We start from the raw sequence: 24,582 nt of genomic DNA on the forward strand, positions 1-24,582 counted from the left end.
TTAAATTAGGTTACACAAATTAAACAATATTACAAACAATTGAGGGCAAAGCAGCTCATTACTTTTTTTATTTTACGATTTTGATCTGTACACCTCTAAATTTAGGCGTCTATTTTTTTTAATTTTTTTTTTTTTAATTTAGGCGTCTAGTCTGTGATAACGGGGAGACTTCCGCCTCTGATGGCAGATCTTATTTGGCGTGACACCCTGTCACATCTGGAAGCCTCGGGCCCTCCTACTTCACTTTAAATAAATAAATAAATAGATTTTACAGCAGCAAAATCCTCCTGTCACCAGAGGAACCTCAGCTCTGTGTCACAGTTCTCTTAAGACATCCATGGTCACAGCAGACACATTTAGAATCCCACCGGAAACTGTGTGAACAAGTCTTCAAATTAAGAGTGTTAGTGTGTCACTTCAAACGAAGACCAAGGTCCAAATCAGTCCATTGAGGCAAACTTGTGATCTGTAATATTGGGTTATACAGGCTACATAAAATTGTCTTGAGTACAGCTAAAACTGGCGTTCAAGTATGCACAGCACAGTAAAAGATATCAATTATATTGTTTACATTTTGATGGAGTCTTGTCAGACAACAATAATTAGATGTAAAAGAATATCGAATTTGAGAAAATAAGGAAAAAAAGCTGGCATGGCTGTATTGTAATACTTTAAATGAATAAATAGATAAAAAGCTTTTTTTAAAGACCCATATTGAAAGGTGCGCTACTTAATTGTGTCAAGTTCAGTTAAATGGCAAACCAAAACAACAATCCGACCCTGAAGGTGTGTGGAGCATCATTTGTGAAATACATTTCAACAGTTTATTAACAGCATTACTCCTACAACCAATCGTCTATACAGGGAAAAACAGCAGAACATTACATTCAATGAAGAGTAACAAAAGAACCACAAATTAAACAATTGCAATAAAATACCATTCCTCATTTGAATATTTAAAATAGTTACTAGTTCTGCATTGTCAGACATGTCTCCACAGTGATGTGGAGTAAGAATTTACTGACAAATACAAATTCAAAACAAATTGACCACGTTTTATTTTGAAAAATGTAAGCGGAAATGGTTTGTTTTGCACTGGCTCTGACTTGACACTGGTGAATGTGTTGGCTACATTGTGTTGCACTGATGCTATGCGTGCTGTGTGGACCCAGCTATCTCTTTCGACTTCAGCGGTGGCGTCCCATCAACAACAGCCTAAAATCTGCCCAGCGCATGGACGGCCCAGCACCATGGCAGAGGATTTGGGGGTGCCTCTGTATACCAACAACAGGTCGCGTGGATGATCCCTCCCCAACCTTTCCGTACCATCGCGTGTTTGGGATGATCAGAGCGCCGCTGTCGGCTTGATGTGGCAGGGGAGCCGTGCGGGAGCGGTGCTACTCCTCCTGGCTGTGGACTATTAGAGGAAAACGGCGTGGAGCAGGTGCGTTCGCGATGGTGATGTTACGCACATGATGCACACACCGAGGCACAGGCAGGTAACGTTAGGGCTTGCCCGAATTTCGGCCGTGCCAGATGTCGCTGGCTGCGTCGACAATAATAAAGTTGTGTAATCACATGATTCCAGTCAAGCACGTTTTATCTCCGAGATAGGGGGTCGATCGGCGATGTGACATTTTGCACCATCTGTTGTGACCCTGCATACGGTCTACGGTGGTGACATTAGAGAGGATGCGCGTGAACTTGCTCTCAACACAGTCCATTCAGGAATTTACAGATCTGGCACGAATAGTGTGTGTTTCTTGGAGCCCTTAGAGACTGTTTATATTGGGTCTGTCCGACTGTAATGTTTTATGTTTTACACTAGAGGACAGCCAGGGAGGGTAGAGGATGTAACATGGGCAGGAGGATGATGATGATGATGATGATATCACAAATCTTGTTAATTCAACTGTAGTCTTCATTGCAATTCCATCACTTATAGCCCACTGCCATATGTTATTATTTACTGTATATCTCATTCTAATGAGTCCTTTCAGTGTAGGGAGTTAGCATGGTCTCCTGGTTTCATGTTTGTCCTTTCGGTGTGTCCCTCTCCATGCATGTTAGGGACACTCCAGACAGACGAGACGGGCCTCAATCTAGGAGCATGTCCCCTGTCTCAACTGCTCCTCTTGATGTTTAGAATGGGATGCAAACAACAGACAAACGTTATGTCAGTGAAAAGTAATAGTAAATTAAAGTAAAATAAGTAATAATGTTTCACTTTGGCAGCTCTATTTCTGAAGCGGTTACATCATCCCAAATTCCCACTGTGGGGTATTTTAGGAAATTGTGTCAATGCTGGAATCTGGTCTGGGAACTTCAGTCCAGCAAAGTCAGACCAGTCACAGGTGGGGCTACAGCGAGGGAGTTCAGAGTGGAGGTCATGGGTAAATTAATGTAGATGGCTTTAAAAATAGAGAGGGGAGGACTGTCGGGAAGTTACTCAAGCGCTGCCGTTGCTTGGCAGGTGTTCCCGAGCAAAGTGTCAGCGTAATGCTGCCACAGGTTTTTTTTCAGGGGAGCACAGAGCAGCCAGGCTGAGAGGATACGCCTTTCAAAAAGCCAGAGCTATACAGCTATTACTTCAAGATTCTACCGTAGGCTACACAGGTATGACACTTACACCTAAGCCTGTTTAAGTGACTGATGATGAATTTAAGCTTAAAGCTCTTGTTTATTTCAGCTTCTTGTTAAATTGTGAGCTCAGTTAACACGTTCACTATGCAAAAGTTTAACCTGTGTTCTTGCTACTGATTCTTTACTGTGTTGGCATCGACAGCCAGAAGTATCAAGAGCTCTACCTCGTGTTTGTGTGATCATCTTAGAGTTAATGAGAAAACCGGTTCTTCCGGTTCTTATCGGTTCTCGATTCCGATTCTTTGAGGGGGGAGTTGAAACAGGTCACATGCTTATTTCACAGAGGACATTTTTATTTTGATTCAATGGTAGTTCATAGTGTTACTAGGCTTTTTCAACGAAAAACAAAGCCCCACTTTAGAGCGCCGCTTACCATGCTCCATGGCTACAATACAACAAGCGCCTGAAAGTACGTTGGGCGCTACAGAAAGCAATACTTGTACATATGCATGTTAAATCTGGAACCGATGATCGGATTCAAAACCAAACTTCACAAATGATTCCAAAAAATATATAAAGATCCCATGGCATCGTCATTTTTTAAAATGATTCCAAGTTGGAACCGGTTCTCGATGCCCAATCCTAATTATTGGCACTAGTGCTGATCGGCGTTGTCCGACGGTAGCATAATCCCAATCTGTACCAAACCTCAGTTATATTCCTACCACTAATCTTAGTCTGAGAGATGTTGTCACCTGCCCTGCTGATTTAAGTGTAAAATAATCTGACTGAAAGAAGCTCTCTCTCTCTCTCTCTCTCTCTCTCTCTCTCTCTCTCTCTCTCTCTCTCTCTCTCTCTCTCTCTCTCTCTCTCTCTCTCTCTCTCTCTCTCTCTGACTCCCAGGTGTGGCTGGGGGGCTGGCAGCAGGATGGAAATAGGTGCCTGTTTTCGTTACTATTTCCAGCACCCATGGTCCCGTCTCCTCGTGGCCTACCTTGTCACCTTCTTTAACTTCCTCATCTTCGCCGAGGACCCCATCTCCCACAGTCAGACAGAGGCCCATATGATTGTGGTGGGCAACTGCTTCTCCTTCATGTTCAACAAGTACCCAGGCCTCGGATGGAACATCCTGAAAGTAATATGCTGGATACTGGCCATTATCACCGGCATGTTAGCCGGGAAGTTTATATTCCACCGCCAGCTCTTTGGTAAGTCATGCGCACAATAATGCAGTGGAATGTGCAGAGTAATGGCTCTGCTTCGGGAGGGAACATTGTTTTTGAGTTGGTTTTTGCTGTGGCTGTTCACCAGTGAAAAGCACCTTACACTCATACAGTTCAATAGTACAATAGTTATTATCATGTCTTTTACAATCAGCTCTCACCTTTGTGTCTATGCTCCTGCACCCGTCCATTCACATGAAAGTCTCTTCTGCCTTTCTTCTCACCTATCATCCGATCTGGGTCAAGTTATATTTGCAAATAGTTTCTGCTTTTATTACACTGTGGCTTAAAACCTCCAAAACCTATATTTAATAAAAAATAATAATTAAAAAAGAAAAGCAAAAAAATTGACCGGTTTGTTATTTTTGTTAAAGAATGAGCTAAAAAGATGTAGTCGACTAATCGTTTCCGCTTTAGGTTAAAGAAGATCAATGAGACGACTGCAAGGTTTAAACAATTACAAGAAACATGTACAAAGACAATAATATAGATTTAGAGATTTATGTGACCTGTTGCTCGAGAACATATAGATTGTTCATTTCAGTGCATTACACATATTTGCATGCAAAACGCTTTGGAAACATCTTGGCTTGTAGTATAATTCTTACTTTGTTAGCTAAGCTAGTGAGCAAGCATGCATACTATACACTTAAATGTAATACAGCCAACATCAATTGTTGTTTTTTTCAAATGTGTTTTTTCCTGCTGTCTGAAAGCCTCTACAAACATATTTTACAGTAGGGCTGGGTGACATGGCCAAAGTCTTTCATCCCGATATATAGGTGTGGGTATCGTCAAGGATTTTCTGAATCTATTTGATTCCGATTCACAAGGTCCCAAATTGATTTTATTCCCGATTTAATTTAATTTTGCAGTCAAAATCAATTAGGTTAGAAACATTTCAGTTAGCTTGGATAATGTGGTTTTAATTCAACATGAACACAACAAAGTGCAGCTCTACAGACTACCGTCAGTAGTGTTGAGTGACATTTCATCCAGATATCTTGAGGTGACGATGACAATGCCAGTTTTTCCTTCACCAAAATAACTTTGGTCATTTCATATCTCGATAAAGATACACATAAATAGTCCATATGAAATTGCAACATGGTAAAGCCTATTTCTTGTCATATTATTATTATTATTCTATAGCGACAGAAACAATATAGATAAAATATATACGATTCACATTTTTATATTGTTTTTTGCCCAGTCCTATTTTAAAATCAGTCCTCTTGTGGCTCACTTACTCAAACACTCATATGTTGATGAATTCCCTCTTCTTTTTCTCCCTCTTTCCATCTTTCTCACCTCTTCTCTCACAACCCCATCTTTTTCTCTCATCTCAAAGCTTGACTTTTTCTATTTTGCTCTCCTATCTCATCAGCCAGTCATTTGTTTAAACTGTGCAGCCCTTTGCAGTGCTTCCTTTCAACTCACACATTTCATTTCCCAGTCACTTTACAACTCACTTAGGCCCGGGTATTATGGCCACCCTGGCTTATCTTTTTGGGATGAGCCATTAATGACTATAATTGGAAGGCCCAGAGAGAGTGAGAGAGGGTGGGGGGTAGTACTCTGACTACTTTCGTGATCATTAGTATAAATAGAAAGCCAAGAGTGCATGATGACATGATACTTTCTAAAAATACAGAATCCTCTCTAAGAGGGGAAATTGAAAAGGGCTTTGATGACTGTGGATCTGATAATAACAGCTTTTCTGTCTTCTTAAGTTGCAATCTTTTCATCGGATGTAGTGTTTTATTATACACACTTTGGAGCTTTCCCATACAAAACAGTGTATGGGACATGGAAATTCTCACGACCTACATTGCTAGCGTTCTAAGAATGTTGGTTCCCTAAAAATAGTGACACCAGCCAGAGAAGGTTGAGAACACTAACATATGATGTCAGTAAATAGAAATTCTTAGGGTTGGTTTACCCAACTTACAAAAAAAAATCTCATTTACCGACACTGTTATCTATCCATGCGGATGGTTTTTGGTTTGTTTTGATATTTTGGAAAATATGCTTTCTTGCTGAGAGTTAGATGAGAAGATTGATACCACTATCTCTGTTAAATATAAAGCTAGAATCAGGAAATGGTTAGCTTAGCTTAGCTTAGCATAAAGACTGGAAGCAGGGGGGGGGGAAAAAGCCCTCCGCCCAACCTTTGCAGTGGGTTTCACCTAGATGTATGACATTTGGTAGACATATGTGTATGTACGGTACGTGTGTATTAAATTACATAAACGCCTCTCTGAGCCATACCCTAACAGGAAGTCAGCCATTTTTAAATGAAAATGCAATTTTGGATGTTTTTTTACCTTTAGCAGCCTACTTTAATGTACTCCTACAGATTTAAAACTACTAACTTTAAAATTGGTCAGGACAATCTAAAGACCTTTTCAAAGCTAAATTGATAATGGCTTGGGCAGGGAAAGTCAAATTGTCACGTAACGCAGCTAAACAGGAAGTAGTTTGTGTCTGCACACGATGGCTCGTTCATCGCTGCTTGCAGCTTTAATAACATATTATTTCTTGTTTTTTTTAATCTGTACCTAAAAAGAAATGTATACATGACAAATGTGTTAAGGTAGTTAGGTGCAGTGACTTTGTTGAGTTACCGCTGGTGACCAGGCAACCTTTTAGTGACGACAGGAGGACTAACCAATGTCTCTGCTACTCCTGATAATCCACTGAGCATGTTGTGAACAATTTTCATAGGGACTATTTTTTCAGTAGAAAGTAATTCAGATAAAAAGTTTTCATTGTGAGCTATATGGATGATCCAAAGTAACTGGGACACTGTGTCTGGAAAGACAAATGAATGTGCGGAAAACTCTGACACCGATAATTCAAAAAACACCAAAAATATATACCCACAGCTAGCTGCATGACACATTACAGGGAGAGCTTTGTGAGTAATGTCTTTTGTAATGAAGGTGAACTGACCCTTTAAATCTTTTTCATCTGTATTTGTGAGCTTAATTTAAATGTAATGTAGAAAGAACGGAACACATTTTTCAATCAATACTGTGCAAGCTGGAGAACCTTTAATTTATTGCTCCACCAGCATTTTCACATTTGCTTGACTTATAATGGTAATGGGGCTTCATCACATGTTCTCAGTGAGGTTTTACATTAAGGCTCAGTGTATATGGATCAAGTTCTATACACTAATATTGGCTTGAGGGTAAAGAGGACAGAAGAGTGCAGCTCATACTTCAACCAGGTAGAGCTAATGTGTTTCAACAAGCCTCTAAACAGATGGTTTGGGTTTCTGTGTGTGGGTGTTTGGAAGTGTGAGAGAATGGTGATGTTTTGTATGTGCATCTGGGAATTTGTGTGATTGTGTGTGTGTGTGTGTGTGTGTGTGTGTGTGTGTGTGTGTGTGTGTTGGACAGATTAATTGAATCTGGGGTAGAGCGGGAAAGAGATTTTTGAGAGTTGGAGAGGCGAGATGTGTCCTGCACGACATTTTATTAAAGCAGTTATGTAACCACAACCCAGGTGAGGCATAAGAGCTGTGCTATAGCACCAGGCCCACTGCAAAATCTATTATTTATTATATATCTGTCACACAGGCCTACATGGCCCACCTACTGAACATTATGATGTCTCTACTTAAGCGCTGCAGGTCTCTGTCCATCTCTTCTGCACTCTGAGATGTAGGCATGCAGTGGGAACACTAATGAATAGAATCACGGCCCATGCAGTGGTTTCTGTTCTGGAAAAAGCTCTTTGGAATCATCATCTCTAACCATTTTACAAATATGGTACCTCACATCATTGGAGTCATATTCACGCTCATTCTGTTTGCATCTCTGCTAACCTTCAAATCAATTTGTTCCAACCCTGGAAACAGACATTGTTTTGGAAAGCTGACACATCGCCTGCATCATATATCATTTATCATGGCCTAGAAAACATTCAGCAGTGAATACATCACCTTCTCCCTCTAGCAATGTAGTGTTTTCATTTTTTCCCCGTATATGGCACAATATATTATTTACCCCCTCACAGATTCTTTGCAGTCCTTATATTCAGTCATGTTTTATAGTCATGTTGCTATTTAGAGTAGGCAGGTTTGAAGAATATCTTGTGACAGATTATGTGGTTTAAGATTACAATTGAGGTAAGGAACATTCTTTACTGATTTATTTAGCCACTCAAGGCTATGATTGCTCTCTAATGGAGTTAGCGGTAGCCAAGACTTCTGGTCATTCAGAGGAAGACTGGCTGTCATTACACATTTGTATTCAATCTTAGGGCACAGGGTTAGTGAGCTGTCTATTTTGGTTTTACAGTGGTTTGTCTGCGTTTAGCCATAGAGTCACCTTTTCACATTTTATGACCAGGGCTGAACATGGGCAAGGGCTTTTCTGTAATTTGCCGTGTTTTTTCACTTGAAAAGCATTATTAAGAAAAATGTAATTCACTCTTTTTGTTTTATGCAGATGGCAGATAAATGTAGAAGTTCTTTGGCTTCTCATAAAATAAAGAATAGTAGACCCTTGAGGCTTAAATCAACAGGCAAAGCATCTAAAAGTGAGGCTGGAAGAAAAGTCAGTACTTCACTAGTAAAACACACACACACAGATCAGACAGACTCAAAGAATAATAAATGGATGGAGGTGGAGTATGCGACAACTGAACTGTTCATTCAGGTTGTCAAAATAAAACAGATATAGTGTTAAACTACACACTATTGATAAAAACTGTCTCATACATAACTGGTTTGGTTTTATGCATGATGTGGCTCCATAACACAACAGCACTAAGTCTCTATGGGCCTACCCCTGCAGTAAATGACTATCTTACTGCCCATCTCCATAATTTGTAAAGTGAAACTGCTTCTCATTTCTTTCTCTGGCTGTCTCAGCCCTTAGATTAGCATAACATATTCACCTATCTCTCTCTAAGGCCTTGCCACTTCTAAAAGGCAAATTACAAGGTAATCTTGAGTCACATGGAGCGCCATCATAACCAGATTAGACCCTCTTTTGCATCTTATTACATACTCTTACATTCAATTAAACGCTGAACGCTTGTGTGCGTCTGCGTGTGGGTGTGTGTGCGTGGGGGTGTGTTTAAGAGTTTATGATATGTCATTGGTTGTTGGAGTGTCTCTCGTTCCCTTTCCCTGATCTTGATGAGTGTAGCCTGCAGGATGCCATCTGGGTTCTGTCATATGTTGTTACTGTACCAAACCTAAAGGCTGAGATGGCGTCTGTGCAGCAATGTGTGTCTGTGGGTCATTGTGTGTGTGTGTGTGTATGTGTATGTGTGTGTGTGTGTGTGTGTGTGTGTGAGATATAATGGCTTAAAATGTTTAAGCCATTTAACCAAGCAAAATTTTCAAACGTGCTATTATAGCTTATCTGTTTCATGTCATTGCAAATTAGATATGTTCTGGTTTAGGAGGCAAAAACCTCAGGCTTTAGGAAAACCTTGAGCTACGTTTTAAGCTATATTCTAACATTTTATAGACTAAACTACCAGTTGATCAATTTGGATTTAACAAGTTTCAAAAGAGGGCAAAAGGGAAAACACCTCCCTGTTATGTCATTACATGACTCATAAAGGTTGGAGATTTGTAATCTACCTTTATAAAATCTAAACGGATGGATAACTATGTACTATATCAGTACACATCATAACAAGGGTTAATAGACATTTTAATCTAAATTTTAACAATTTCCCACAAAAATAATTTACACGTTTCCAGTACATACTACAAGTCTGCTGAGGGCTGAAACTGTAATTATTTTAATTATTAATGATTCTGTTGAGAATCTTTTTTTATCAATAATTTAATAAATACAATATCAGAAACTTGTGAAAAATGCCCATCACAATTTGCCAGAAGCCCCTTGTGATGTCTTGAAATTTCTAGTTAATTCCAACCAAAATCCAATAGATATTAAAATTACAAAAATACAAACTGAAAAAGCAGCAAATCCTCACATTTAAGATGCTGTGCTTAATTGAGATATATTTTTCCTTCTGCATACAGTATTTGAAGACTTTTGACTGTTCTTGCATCTCTACAGTGTATCGCCAAGAAATGTGAAAATGGCATTGTGACCCTGGGCTGATCGATATGGCTGATCTTCAGTTATCGGCGTCACTATCAGCCAAATGACTAATTAGCCTTTAGCATCCTTGTGGTAGAAGGCCAGTCTCGGTTCGAGGCTCCGAAGCTGTCCCCTTCCTCTGTAAATACTGCATGATTGCTCTGATATAGTCAGATCACTGCTGTGCCCCTGCAGCCTAAATTTATCCGTCTGCCTTACTTTGTGAAGCTGCTGTCTCTTGGTTGATGTCTTTGATGCATTTCTGTGTCTGGGAATCCAACAACAGCATGTGTCTAGCTAAAAACACACATTTCTCCCAAGGATTTGGTGCAGACCAAAAGAGATCTTAGGTAACAGTGAATATTCGACTTAAATTCACAAGATGTCCAGAGGCAGGACTCCAAATGAATGCTATTGTTGCTTCCTTGTCGGCTAGATGAGTAGACCTAAATAGGGAATGTTTGCTATCACATTCACTATATCAACTTTAAAAGATGAAAATATGTAAGGAGGGCATGTTGCGCTGCCCTCAAGGGGCCATAATCTTCACCAATGTTGAAGTGCAGGTTGGTTTTTGTCTTGTGTAGTTTAACACAAATCATTACTAAGAGATGCAAGTTCAGTATCAAACACAAAGGTGTTTGCACAGCAGACAGGGAGACAAAGACACAGAGCAATAATGACGAGAGCTACCAAACAAAGGGAACCAGCCAAAAGGAAATTGCATTTTTTCCTGAAATGTATGACTCCTTTGGTCCAGAGCCAGGCTATGAATAACAAAATGAACTGATCTAAGAGGCCTCTTACAGGAACAGACAGTGGCCCAGTAACCAGTGCTCTGTGTCTCAGCTCTACTTGCTGCATTCTCCCTGTGGAGGGAGTTCTGTTGTCACTTCCCAGCACTGATTTATTATCCAGACATTTAGTTACAGAGGAGGTCAGCTCTGGGGACGCTGTTGGCCTGTAGTCATGGCTATTCCCCCCAACACCCCCTTATGATGCCACGGCCCAGCAAATGTGTGATGAATGTGGATGCTAGTGCATATGCTAAGTTCCAGGCGTTACTGATGCTCTCTGCCTGCCCTGGGTTTGTGTTTTGGGGAGATGTTCATTAGGATCCCTAAGGAGGGCAGGTGTGTTGTTGTGATGCTTCAAATCAAAACAGGATACAGTAGAGCTGCATACTAAAACCTAAAATAGATTAAAAAGTACATGTTTAAAAAAAAACAACTGCAGAACTGTCCTTGACTTGAATACAAAGAGCATCAATTGAGATGGAGAGACTGTGGTATCAACAGTCCAAGAATCAATATGGATATCACTTACTGTTTGACCAAACATGAGCCCTGTTTTGGTTTTTAAAGGCCCGGTGTTGACTTCATTAATTGTTAACTTTGATCACATTTTCCATGTGTGGTTTCCACTTTAATGCAGTACAGTCCAAATATTTGAACAGGAGGTGTTGGTGGGTGTTTTTGCTGATTTGTTTAAAAAAAACTGTAACAGGAATGAATCCCACCTCCACTGCAAACAAATAATAGGGCGATATATTAATTCACCTGTGCTTTCCTATTATGATCCAGGTGCGGAGGTTATCTAAGTTGGACCTTAACTGCACACTGTATACAGATGGGTGACAAATTTAAGGGAGAAATTAAGTGTTTGGTTTTCTTGCCCTGAATGGAAACATCTGTATTCGTTAATTTTTTGGCATTCATTTATTAAGGTTTACCTTAAATTTGTTACTGTTCTGTAATGTGATTGAGAAAATAACTACATTTATATCTATCAATAATTTTTCGAACACAAATAATACTTGTGTGTAGAGCTGAACTGATTAGTAGATTAATCAACAGAAAATGGCAATCTGCTAATCATTTTATAAATACAATCTTTTCTCTCTTTTATATATTCGTAGATTTAATTATGTTGGTTTTAGACTGTTAGCTGGAATAAGCTATATGAATATGTCAACTTGTTCTGAAATTATGAAGGACATTTATAACCGTTTTCTTTACCGTTTTGTCGATTATATCGACAAAACCATTAGTCAAGAAAATAATCAGCAGAATTATTGATTATAAATGTGGTCTTTAGTTGCAACCCTACTGGTGTTAAAGCGCAACCCATCCCAAAATGCAACGTAGGGTCTTCTGTGAATGTACCCGAGTCAAACTTTAGTTTAAAGGCTAAATTAGGACGGAAACACAACTTTTAAGATTTACCGTATTTTCGTTTTTTGATCAAATGGTTAAACTTTGTCTTTTGACATGTTTTGTCTTTCTATCAATCTGACATAGTATAGTTGTGAAGCACAAATGAGGATGAGACTACTGCTGATTTATTTGCTGCTTGACACCCACAAAAGTTATGACAGAAAGTCAATAAAGTCCAAAACATTTAAACAATAAATGACATTTTTTTGTAGTGCAAAACATGCCATGATGCGGTTTAACCTTGCTTTTACACTTATAGTAATTCATCAGCCACAGTAGTTTCTTTTCCAGTTCCAAAATGCAAAGTGCAATTTACCAGCATACTTTAGACCATGATAGGTGTACCATTAACATTTGCCACTGGGGAATGTGTAACAGTGATGCAACCAAGGTAACTAGCCAAAAAAGTCATGCATTGGATCCACTCAGTCACCCTACTACCCCAACTCTCCTGTTTGCTCTGCAGCACAGCCTCCTGTATTGATCTCTTTTCAGGGCCAGCAGCTTCTTCTGGAACTGCTCACTAGCCACAATATACAGCATTGGGTCCAGGCAGCTGCTTACACTGCACATGGCCTCAAAGAACTCATTGGAGGCGTAGAGGACATTGGTGTTAGATGGTGTGACCTGGTTATTGATCCTCATGAACACCAGAGTGATGATCATGACATGGTACGGCACAAAGGAAACTACAAAAACAAGTATAGCAGCAGTGATCAGGCGCAGAGGCTTCCCTCCTGCCCGTTGAGCTCCTCTGTGCCTATCACTCATCGGGAGACGCTTCAAAACACAAACTGTTTTAATGTAAAAACCCAGCATCACGCTGAATGGTAGCATGAAGCATATTATTGTTCTGATAATGGTGATTGTCTTGACATAGATAAAAGGGCCCTGGATGTGGTCCATGCACACAGTGACATTTTCTGGTCGCTGAATGGCAAAAGTTACAAACAAGTCAGGAATGGAACTCAGGACCAACATGAGCCATGTGCAGACTGAGCACAGCTTGGCTTTACCCACATTCCACCAGCGGAGAGAGCTGATTGGGTGCACCGTCCCAACGTAGCGATCAAAACTGATAAGAGTGAGAAAGAGGATGCTGCCGTAAATGTTGATGTTGAAGGAGATCTTCTTGAACTGGCAGAAGATCTGGATGTCTTTGAGCTGCAGCCTCTGCAAGGTAAAGTAGAGGGTAAAGGGGAGTGTGAGGATCCAGGCTGAGTCACACAGGGCCAGGTTAAACAGGAAAAGATTGCTGGTGCTTAAGGTTTTCCTGAAGCAGGAGTAGTTGATTAGAGCTGCTATGTTTCCCAGGATCCCCACAGGAAGGGCAAAAGAGTAGAGAACCTGCAGGACGTAGCAGTACCACTGGCCTTTCTCAAACTGGCTGCAGAATACTCTGGACTGGTTCAGGAACTCCAAAAGCACCTCTGCAATTTAAGGACAGGAGGTAGAGTCATTTTGCAACTTCATTATTTTTTATAATTTAATTTAGTTGTTTTGAGTAGTAAAAGAGTCCAGCATTTTAGTATGACACTCCCATAAAGTTGGAGGCTTTGAAAGAAATCAATTGTAAGACGTAACCTCATGTGTATTTCTGCACCTCCAATGCCAATCTTCCGTATTGATACACAAAGCAATGTGCCCTGTATGTAGCGAGGTGGAAGGTAAGAGCGTGAAGGTTGGGGTGGTGGATGAGCAGTACTTTGGACCTTTGTGCATGAGACTGGAGTATGCATTCGGTCATAGACCTGCTATTAATGTTTTCTTGTTATTAAACCATAACCACAATCTTGCCTGACTTGCAGCAGGTGTTAACTTTACCCGTACCTTGACTGTTTATTTAGCATATCAATCTTTTACTAACCTTAACCAGCATAGTGGTAATGTGCAGATATTGCAGAGTTTTGGGTTAGTTAGGGATTTCAATAACATTGGTATTGGACTTAAGAAAAAATAAAATAACGTTGATTAAACATAATCACATGTTCTTACTTGATTATGTCTTTGAAAAAGAATAGTCAAAATCGAGAGACTGAGATGAATTGCATTTCCGTTTTTCATATAGGAACACTGATTCCCACACTTCCCATAATGCAGCTTGATGGTATCTTTTGTCACACACTCAATGAAAATTTAAGTCCCATGTCTTTCAGACACAAGCTTTCCGGTAACTGTGGCTTTGAATACATTTTTTGTCAAAGCTACTACAGAGCCACAGAAGACATTTAATGTTTTCTGTAGACTGCGTAGTACTTGCTGTGACTACTAAATTGACCTTGACAAGTACAAATAGGTGGAGTGCCCATTGAACACCTCAGAAATCCATTCAAACAACACTGTCAAACTGTTGATATTCTTTCTTTTAGTTGGCTTGAACTGTGCTATAGGGATAATTTAAACCCTAGATCAATAAAGATCTGCCAGGTAAGTTGTCAGTTGCAGAAAATGATACCAAATTGACTCAGGCATATTTTGGCACTACATGAATTATCATATTGAGTAAGCAGTAGATTAAAACACACATAAAGAAATGATAGTTTTATGAGACAGTTTGCTAACCACATAGAGGTCACTATGCCAAATTCTGATAAAACAAGTTAAATCCCTATCGTCTACTTTCTGGTATATAAAATCTACAAAACACCGGTTTACTTTTCAAGATTTTAATAACGTCAGAGTATTTCTTAGAAGGATAAAACACTTCTAGAGTAGTGTAGGCCATGGTCTGTTTTATTGACTCTGACAGTAGTCTGTAAGTAAGATGTGTTCACCCTCTCTCTCCAGGGCCCTTTTATATTTACAGTAACTGTCTCCATAGTCTCTGAACGTCACCAGCATGTGTCCAGGAAGCGAATGCTTGACAGTCTGCTGCGAACAATGCAAACTGGGGACTGTTGATCTATTGCCTTCAATATTTCAGCCTCTGTTTGCGCTTGATCCCAGATAATACATTCATTTTATTCAGGTGAGCAGATCTTAACAATTAACTTTTAGCACAGTTCTACATTGATCATGTCTCCCTGTCAGTACCCACTGACAGCAAAGGCAACGTTGTTATATCCTATTTTGTAATTATGAAGTTTAATATGTTTTATTTTAAAGTATTAATGATTTTTTTTATCATACAGCTTCACCACAATAATAATTTTAGAAAGTGTAAGGATACTATGTAATGTAGACAGTAGGGATATACAATCCTGTGAGGGAATTAGTATGAAAAGTGTATTAGTTCATTATCATATCATACACTATTTTAAAGTTTATACATGCATTTTATCAAGAATATTGTAAGTTTTTCAGATGGTACTTACCTCCTTTAGCCGTGTAAGACTTGTTGCTGTTGAAGAGCGGTATCATGATGAATGGAGACGTTGATCACATCTCAGTCGCCTCCACTCCTTCTGCTGTGTGCTTCTCATCTGTCAGAGGCAGTTGGTGCACTGCCTTACCCCAGAGAGAGAGAGAGAGGGAGAGTGTGTGTGTGTGTGTGTGTTTTACAGGAAACGGAGGATTGAACAAAACTACTGTTAAAACATCTGAGATACAATAATTGCTTGTCTGTGTCCCAGTGCAGGTGTTTAGCTGATGGTATCTGCTAGATATACTGTTAAGTTTGTGGTTCTGGCTCCAGGGCGGCTGTGTGTCCTGCGAGTGGATTGTTCCTATAAATCTGGTGACTTTATCAGCTGAGCACTTCCCAGAATGATTGCATGTGATCCTATTTTCAGACGGGTAACCATAATGTCAGCAGTTTGTCTCAGACAATCAAGGGATTTAATCTGGACTGAGTGGTAAGGAAATTACTGTAAATGAAAGCATACTCTCAGTTGCCAGTTTATTAGGTATTCTAACACCACAGTCCTGCAGTAAATTCAACATGTCCTCATACCTAAACAACATAAAAGGTCTGAATAAGTCTTCATTTCATGAAGTTTATAATGTTCTGTTAGTATGATGCAATACAGTTCAACAGCTCTACCTGCATTCTCCAAAATATTCATAGAGTTGAATCAAGATCCTTCTAAAACCATTACCACAAACACTGAACATTATCACCTTCATGAAGGATTTATTGTAGAACTGTTGGATTAGACTTCATTATTTTTAGATGTACCTACTAGTAACTGAGCATATAAAAGGCACTCAAGCCCCAGTTTCTTCGATGGAAAAGTTTGTATCACAGGATATTTAATTTAACTGCTGATTTTGTGGAATGCCTGGGTACTCATCTGCCAGGCTGCCGCTGCAGTGTGTTTCCTCACCAAAGAGTTAGTTGTTTCTGTTACGCTCAGTGCGGCCTTTAGTTTTACCAGAAATGGGCTGACAATGAAGAGTAGGCTACTAATGCTAATAATCAGGGACAACCTGCACTAAATTCAGACACAGATAGAGACCTCCTTAAATGGTGTAATGTTTTATTTCCAAAGACTAGGGTTGTATTGGACATCACCCAGCAAAAATAGGACACAGTTTGTTGACCGCGAAGACACTCATACTCACCTGCATACCTACCATTCAGCTCTAGTGTGTGTCCGTTAATCACCACTAGATGGGGACAGAGCTACATGATTTTAATTTGGAAAACACGTTATGGAGGATATGACCTCATCCTTAAAACAGCACTATAAATAGCATTAGAGGAATATTACTGTGAATACTGTAAATTAGCATTTAAGCTGTAATTGCATTCTTTTGATTGATACAGCAGCTTGGTCCATGTGAGTGTGTGTGTGTTTGCAGTGTGGGTGAGGGAAAGAAGGAAAGATAAAAAAGTGTGTCCCTCTGTTTTAGTTTTTTTTTGTTTCGGTGTTGGTGTGGCTGACTTGTCCATGTGTGGAGTTCCTGGTGTCCGGTCTGAGGCTCCCAGTAGGCAGTGCTCATGAATCACATCTTATTGGGGTCCTCTGATGGGAGATGCAGTGACTTGGCTGAATAGTCTTGAATCATCCCTAGTTACATCCTGCCCATATAGGAGGCGGCCGTGCTCGCTGACGCGGTGTGCTACTTTAAAAGTCAGATCTGCCGATACACACTGCGCTTCTACATCTAAGCCAGGGCTCATTGGCAAAGGAGGCAATTAAGTTCACTCATGCAAGTCAATTCAATTATGCATCTGTGACGAGCCCTGAAATACCACGGAGCAAGACGTATGGTGGAGCCTCACACTGGGCCACTTTGCTTTTGCTAAACCCCCCTCCCCTCTCCCCAAAAAGAAAGAAAGAAAGAATAGGAAATGTAAGGTCGACCATTGTTATTAAGGAAATGGTAAAGTTTAAATTCTCTTTTGTAAAGTTCATAAATAAACAACTGAAGTTTAAACAACCATTTCCAGATGTGAAAGAAAGCAGTTTCTTCATAATATATTTGAACATGCAACAGGAGGTTTATTTATTATAACTAGTGCTGTCAAACGATTAAAATATTTAATATTTTGTCCCATTTTTTCTCATTTTAATGCTCTTAACACGGCTTGCTTTGTGCATTTTTAAAAAAATTGAAAACAACATTGGCATATACAGCTAACTGTAGTGTTCAATTTCACACGTAACATTCTCACTTGGAGCAAATAATCTCTCACACAATGTAACACTGTCCATCAGTAAAAGGGTGAAAAAATACTTTGACAAGGGGGGGGGGGGGGGAATTGGCTGAGAATCAGCTGTGTGCTTGGCCATCAAGTAGTAATTCAGACTAGACATGCTGCGATGATAGTTCAGTTCACAACGGCAAAACACTCAGATCACTTTGGTCTTGTCAATGAAACCATTTGGCAATTTATAAAAAGTAAACTTTCCATTCAGAATGTTATTGGCATCCATTTTAAATACATCGAGACGTGCACCTATCACCCTTCTTCTCTACACCCTGCATCGGCTTCCTGTGCATTTTAGAATAGACTTTAAAATGTTATTGGTTGTTTTTAAGGCTTTAAATGGTTTGGCCCCGGAGTATTTGTCTGAAATTTTAACTTTGCGGGACCGGTTGTTGTGTTCTTCAGATCAGCGACTTTTTGAAGTACCAAGGTCGATGTATAAACGGTGGGGTGATCAGGCTTTTACAGTTGCTGCCCTGACACTCTTGAAGTTATCCTGTGATATTTGCACTAATACAGATGTAGCACTTTTTAGGTCCGAACTCAAAACATATCTGTGTAGTCTGGCTTTTAATATGTTGTAGTGGTGGGACAATTTCATGCTTCTGTTTCTTTCTAACCTTTTCTGATTTTACTGTTTCCTATGTTCGTTCTTTCTATTTTATAATATGTTTTTTTACTTTTAGTTTCTAATGTTAAGCAATTTGGATACCTGCTGGTTTCTATAAAGTGCTATAAAAATACATTTTGATTGACTTTTGATTGATTTCGGCGTCTCACACTCTTCATCCACTCAAAACATAAAGTTACTACTCCAAGCCCGGCTCGCAAGCCCAAACAAGTGTGTGTGGCGTGTCTGTTGTTTTGTTTCCGGTCTAGCAAGATGTGGTGTTGTAGTTTTTCTAACGTTACTAGTTGTTTCAACAGCATGTGAAAACACTACAAAGTTTGCCAGGCCAAAATGAACGTTAATCTCGTGATTAAAGAAATGATGCCGTCAAAATGGGTTTGCGTTAACGCCGTTAATAACTCGTTTAACTGACAGCACTAATTATAACTGCACTTTAAGTCAAAGATTGTCATCTCCATAGGAATCGCCACATCTTTTTATGTGCGCAGCTGTAAAAAAAACAACAACTAAAAGTTAACAAGCTGAGATTGAACAGCATGTAAAACTATGGAAGAATGAACCAGCCAGGCTGTAATGGGGAAAATAAATGGAGCATTCTGCTTTGCTGTCTTTCTGGCTGTGTGTGTGGACACAAACACAATGAGTTCTCAGAGGAGCTGTAACTCAAAGGCATGCTGACTGAGCTGGAGAAGAAAAAAAGTGTTGTTCCTGGGAAGAGTGCCGCTTTGGCGCGTGTGTGTGCGTGTGCGTGAACGTGCCTGTTGTAGTGGAAATAGTGGTTTGTAGCTAAGCCTATAGAGGCTTTCTTTTTTAACAGTCAATTGACTAACCTTGAAGCAGTTGATGGTTGGAGGTTCACTGCAAGAGGATTTAAATATTGGGTATCTGCCGATGCTAAGATGATACTTATATTTACCTAAATTTGGATTAGATATGTATCTGGAACATTGAAATAGCAGCGGTAGCCTTCCATTTACTACTAGCTACTTGTTTTATATACTGAAGTTCCTGATTTAAAGCTTTACAATTGATAACCTTTAATTATTGAGGTGGCGATATTTGTATCATGAAACAAGACGGGAAGGGGGGAAAATAACGCTCTAAAGTTAGGCTGAATTTTGTCAAAGGAAAAACTGTATTTTTAATTTAAAGGGGCACTTACACATCATGATCAATTTCTTCATCATGGGGAGTTCTACTCAGCCTCTGAGCCTCTGGAGGGAGCTATGGCAAGTCTGAGAAAATTACCCAGATTATGTTGTAAAGGTGTCATCAATGTTGTCTTTGCTTGTGTGTGGATACTAAAAACCATAAATAGAAAAACGTTCAAATGAAATTACGCTTTATTGTGTTTTTCTCTTTGCTGTTGCACTCTTTTTCACCGGTACCGTTCTGGTCCAGTACAAGTAGAGAAGCTAGCAACGCTAGCAAAAACTAGCCTGCATCAGTCACGTCACCCTCGCTTTGCAGGTCGTAGCAGTTTTTCAAGATTCTCCCAGGGTCAAATGAAAAAGATGCTATTGGTTGCATTATGGGCCATTTTGGATATAGTGGTTTTGAAGCTTGACCCACACAAAGGGCTAAACATTTGGATATCTCTGCCTTCGAAGCTTAAATTTCGAACCTTTAAAAAAAGAAATCTGTTTGATTTTATCTATTTTCTTAACAAATCTAATTTTGACTCAGGTCTGAATGGTGGTAGCAGACACCCAACATGAAAAAAGTAGATTGCTTCTGTTACACAAGCAGTGTGGGAGGTACAGTGGTGCTCGAAAGTTTGGGCACCCCAGGTAAAAATTTGTCTTAATGTGCATAAAGAAGCCAAGAAAAGATGGAAAAATCTCTGAAAGGCATCAAATGACAGATCAGGCATTCATATAATATGTCACAAAAAGTTAGATTTTATTTCCATCATTTATTCTTTCAAAATAACAGAAAACAAAAAAATGGCATCTGAAAAAGTTTGGCCACCCGGCAGAGTTTGTGGCATGCACCCCCCCTTTGGAAAGCTGAGACCTGACAGCGTCATGGATTGTTCTCAATCATCTGGAAAGACCAGGTGATGTCAATCTTAAGGTTTTAATTGCCCAGACTCATCTGACCTTGCCCCGACAATCAGCACCATGGGTGCTAAGCAATTGTCTAGAAAAAACAATTTTGTGATAAAATGTTTGTGATAATTTATACAAATGTCTAATCTGTTATTTGTTGCCTTTTGGAGATTTTCCCATCTTTTCTTGGCTTTTTTATGCACATTAACTTGTGTTTTCTTCACTTTCAGGACCTTCATGTATCCTTCAGGTCAAATTGACCCGTGACTTATTTGGGGTTTTAAAAACAATTCCGAAATAAAATTGTACTTCATAATCTATTAACAAATAGTGTCTTTATCTCAATTGAGATAACATATGTTTAGGGAATGCAATCAGTCTCTACTAGAACAAAATAAAAAATTGAAGTGTGATTTTTGTCATAAGGTTATAATTAATGTTAAAAATCCTCAATGGAAAAAACACAAGTGGTCATATCCAGAAAGATTTCTAAATTGAGTCAGGAATACATGTTTATCACAGAAAATAAGGTAAGGCCATTGATTTTCATTTAGAAAAAAAGTAATTTGTACCAATTTTTCTTCTTGTAAAAATTTTAAATGTGTCAAATTGACCCGAATACCATACAAACTTTTGAGCCCTACTTTACATCAAAGACTATTACATTATGCATCACATATGTTATTTTTTTTTTATCTCTCTGTAATTTATTCTGCACTTATTGTAATTCTTTTTCATAATGTCACTCTCACCAGAAGAATAGAATGTGAGTCCTTGAATTAGAGGTAAATATTTTTTTATTTGTCATCCGGAGCACACAAAATTAAATGAGTCTGTCCATATGTATATAGCTAGCCCCAGAGGAGTTCAAAGCACTTTCAAGGTACAACAACACGCTAAAATTCGTATAATAAACATTGTTGTCATTGTGAAATTTGAGTGCCGCCACCACAAGAAGACAAGCTCATGCGATTATGTGTTGTGTGCAGAGGGATGCATATCCGAATTAATCTCATGTTCTGCCCGAGAGATATTTCTCCATAATTTGATTCCAAGCCTGGATTGTGTATAAAAAAACACCACACCTCACAAATGTCTGAAACATTTATCTAATCATGCAGAACTCATGAAATCATGAGACACAAGCGAGCATCAGTCCTCTGATAGCATGTCCAACTGATGAAATGTTGTATATGTAGAATATTTTCGGTTTAAGTTGATGATGAAACGGTAACAGTTGAAATTCCGGAGGATAAGACAATTACTTTAAGGCCGTGGACGTGACACCTCAAAGTGGTCTTTAATCTTCATTCCGATTCCTAAAGGGCACGTGTCTTATAGAGTAGGACAGTATTGATCTATGTGACTAATTTATTTACTTTCATCCATTTTCATGGCCATACATGTTAGCAGGTTGACGTGCTGCTTGAACCTCAACTGACAGCGATGTCCTTGTCATGCTCCCTTTAGGTCGATACCTGCGGCTGAAAATGTTCCGCGAGGATCATGGCTCCTGGATGACCATGTTCTTCAGCGCCATCCTCTTCCTCTTCATCTTCTCACACATCTACAACCTTTTCCTGCTGATGGCTGGGAGCATGGAGTAAGCCATTCAATCTTTCTCTCTCTCTACTGCCCGTTTCCCCCATTCTCTGCTTCCCATTTGTAAGAGCCACCTTACCTTTGGCTGGCGTAATATATCTTAACGTCTTGCCTTAACAGAGACTCAATAGCAGTCTAATTAATTAGCCTACACCTTAAATCACAGGTATAGGAGCAAGCAAGGGGACAGTTGTTAATCCTAAAGATCACCTTTAGGACCCACACGTATTCTCCCATGATCTTGACTAGTTTTTTGACACATCTCTGGCCAAATACTAACATGTCTTGCTATGTCTCTCTAAGTTAATGCCTTGGTTTTTCACTTCTGTTGCCCTGGCTTACCTGCTGAGAAACCACTGCGGACTGCAGAGCTTGACACCCACACATCAAGCCTAGTGACAGGAATCCGTTTGTGCATTTGCAATGTGTCCGTCTAGAGGAAGGAAAACATGCCCTTGAAGCCAGTCAGCCAGACACAAGGTCACGGCGGGGTGATTTACCAGTTTGTGGGTTTGGGCTGTAAAAAACTGTGTGGCAGGCAAGTGTCTATTCAGGTACAATCTGTCAAGAGGGAGGCCAGGGCTATAATGGCATCTGTCCATACAGTGCTGCTTTTCCTTATAAACAAAAAGCATCAACTATCCATAAGGTGCAGGCAGATAAAAGCTGTTAGCTTTCAGGCAAGGTGTTGTGTTTTTCCATTGCCAGAGGGATAAGTTTGTATAATCAGCCCATCTGTCACTCTGGCCAGCGCGGTGACACCGGCATCCATCTTGTCCGTTCTCTCTGGTTGGCCGAGAAAAAGAAAGCGAGCGGCTGAGCAGAGAGGGGGCAGATCCGTTGAGACAACGAGTGTTGCTTGCTCAGGAAAAAGTTACATTTGCAGTCGCACTGAGTGCATCTGTCAAAAAGGGGATTTTTTTTTTTTTTCTGCCTCTGAGAATGTTGAGGAAAGGAAATCGTTTGAGTCTGTCAGTTCTTTGCTGTCAAAAATGTTTCACTAGATGACATTTGGATAATATTTAATGAAAAATAATGAGTTATTCAGACATTTTTCTTAGAGGCTAGTATATAATTTATTATATGACATGTCATTAATATATATATATAACATGTGCTCGTCACTCAGCTCATATTGGCAGCATTACATGTCCTGATATAAAAAAGTTGCAACCATAAAAACCTATTAAACAATTAAACTGGCTGACACACCATTAAAACTCATCCATTATTATTTTTACTGTATGTGTGTAGAGCTGCGACATCAGTGATTCAATGATGTAAGGCTCTCCTCACAGAGACAGATGGTGCTGTTGTAAAGCAAGTGATTCTGCCGCTGCCAAGACACCTGGTCTTTTTCAGCACTTGTCCCAAACCCCTCCCATCCTGTCCCTCTTTCCCGCTTGTTTTCTTTCTGCTCCAGCAGTGTGTCCACTGAGGACCCGGGCCTTGCCAAAAACCATTAGTGTTTACGTCTCTGTTCAAGGCCGACATGTAAGATCAATGTTCACACTCTGCCAGGATGCCCCTCGGAAGACGGTCTCCGCGCTGCAACAGCATGTATGCAGCAGAGTGAGCAAAAAGGGGGCCGAGAGGATTGGAGTCTGGCGGAGTGATAGAACTGTTCCAGCCCTGATGATGCAGGGAAACTTAAGTGTTTTGATCTACTATGTCCAAACCCAATTTGCATCGCCCCCTTCACTACTCCACCAGTCCCTCGCCCCGCAGCGAGGCTGTTGTAGTTTTCTTTTTGCTTCAGCACAAAGGAAAAGTACAATATCCCTTTGTGACTGCAGCTGCCCCTCTGTGGGAGTGAATGGTGTTTTTCCTTTTTATTTGTACTAAAAGAACAAGCCGCTGTGAGGTATTATAATTGCCAAGGGTTTTTAAAGGGTAGGTATTTTGGCATGGGTTAGCTGGCCTTGACATGTAGCCATGATGGTGCACTGCAGGGGATGCTCTTCTGGTGGCTAGACAGGGCGACACACGCACACACACACACACCAACCACATTGTTCACGTCTCGCACCTTGCTCAAGTTAGCTTGTACGTGTATGTGTATGTGGGTGAGAGTGTGTGTATGAGTGTGTGTGTGTGTGTGGCGAGTTAGGAGGGGGGTGTTGGTGGGGGGAGTCTGTCTCCCTGCTGTCTGGCTGACCTGATGCTGTATGCTGCCCTTGCCCTTTGCTCATTAATATGCTTTAATTTTCTTTGACCTTTCCGTCGATCTTGAGCTTGATTTAATTAAAGCTAGCGATACATTCACAAGGAAAGAAGATAAACTACGCCATCAAGACAACAATCACTGATAAGAAATTGTAAATCTTTTTGGAGTATAACAAGTATTTATTCATGTTTAGTCATGCAAAATGACATCAAAGCCATTATCCCTCAGCTCAAAGAGATATTTTTTACTAATGTTATGCATGTCCAACAGTACCAATATTTAAACAGCCACTTCTAGGTCAACAGCTATCAACCTGTTACCTGGCTTATATCATAATAAGGGGGGGAAAAATCCCATCTATTGTGTCACCCTGGGAGCTGTAAACCACACTTGATACCAAACCCTCACATCTGGGCTATTTGCATTTTAATGT

At 39.9% G+C, this 24,582-nt stretch overlaps 1 protein-coding gene across 1 annotated transcript in view; it reads left to right on the forward strand.

The window, feature by feature from the left end:
* The first annotated feature begins 1,112 nt into the window (after nucleotides 1-1,112).
* tmem117 (transmembrane protein 117) overlaps nucleotides 1,113-24,582 on the forward strand; it is a 43,631-nt gene continuing 20,161 nt past the window's right edge. The window contains exons 1-3 of the mRNA XM_034879722.1: nucleotides 1,113-1,444; nucleotides 3,487-3,791; nucleotides 21,851-21,983. Of these exons, the coding sequence (XP_034735613.1) occupies nucleotides 3,512-3,791; nucleotides 21,851-21,983 (413 nt within the window). The 5' untranslated portion in view covers nucleotides 1,113-1,444; nucleotides 3,487-3,511. The remainder of the gene's footprint in view (nucleotides 1,445-3,486; nucleotides 3,792-21,850; nucleotides 21,984-24,582) is intronic.

Source organism: Etheostoma cragini, chromosome 8 (genome assembly GCF_013103735.1).
Source record: "Etheostoma cragini isolate CJK2018 chromosome 8, CSU_Ecrag_1.0, whole genome shotgun sequence".
Taxonomy (NCBI): domain Eukaryota; kingdom Metazoa; phylum Chordata; class Actinopteri; order Perciformes; family Percidae; genus Etheostoma; species Etheostoma cragini.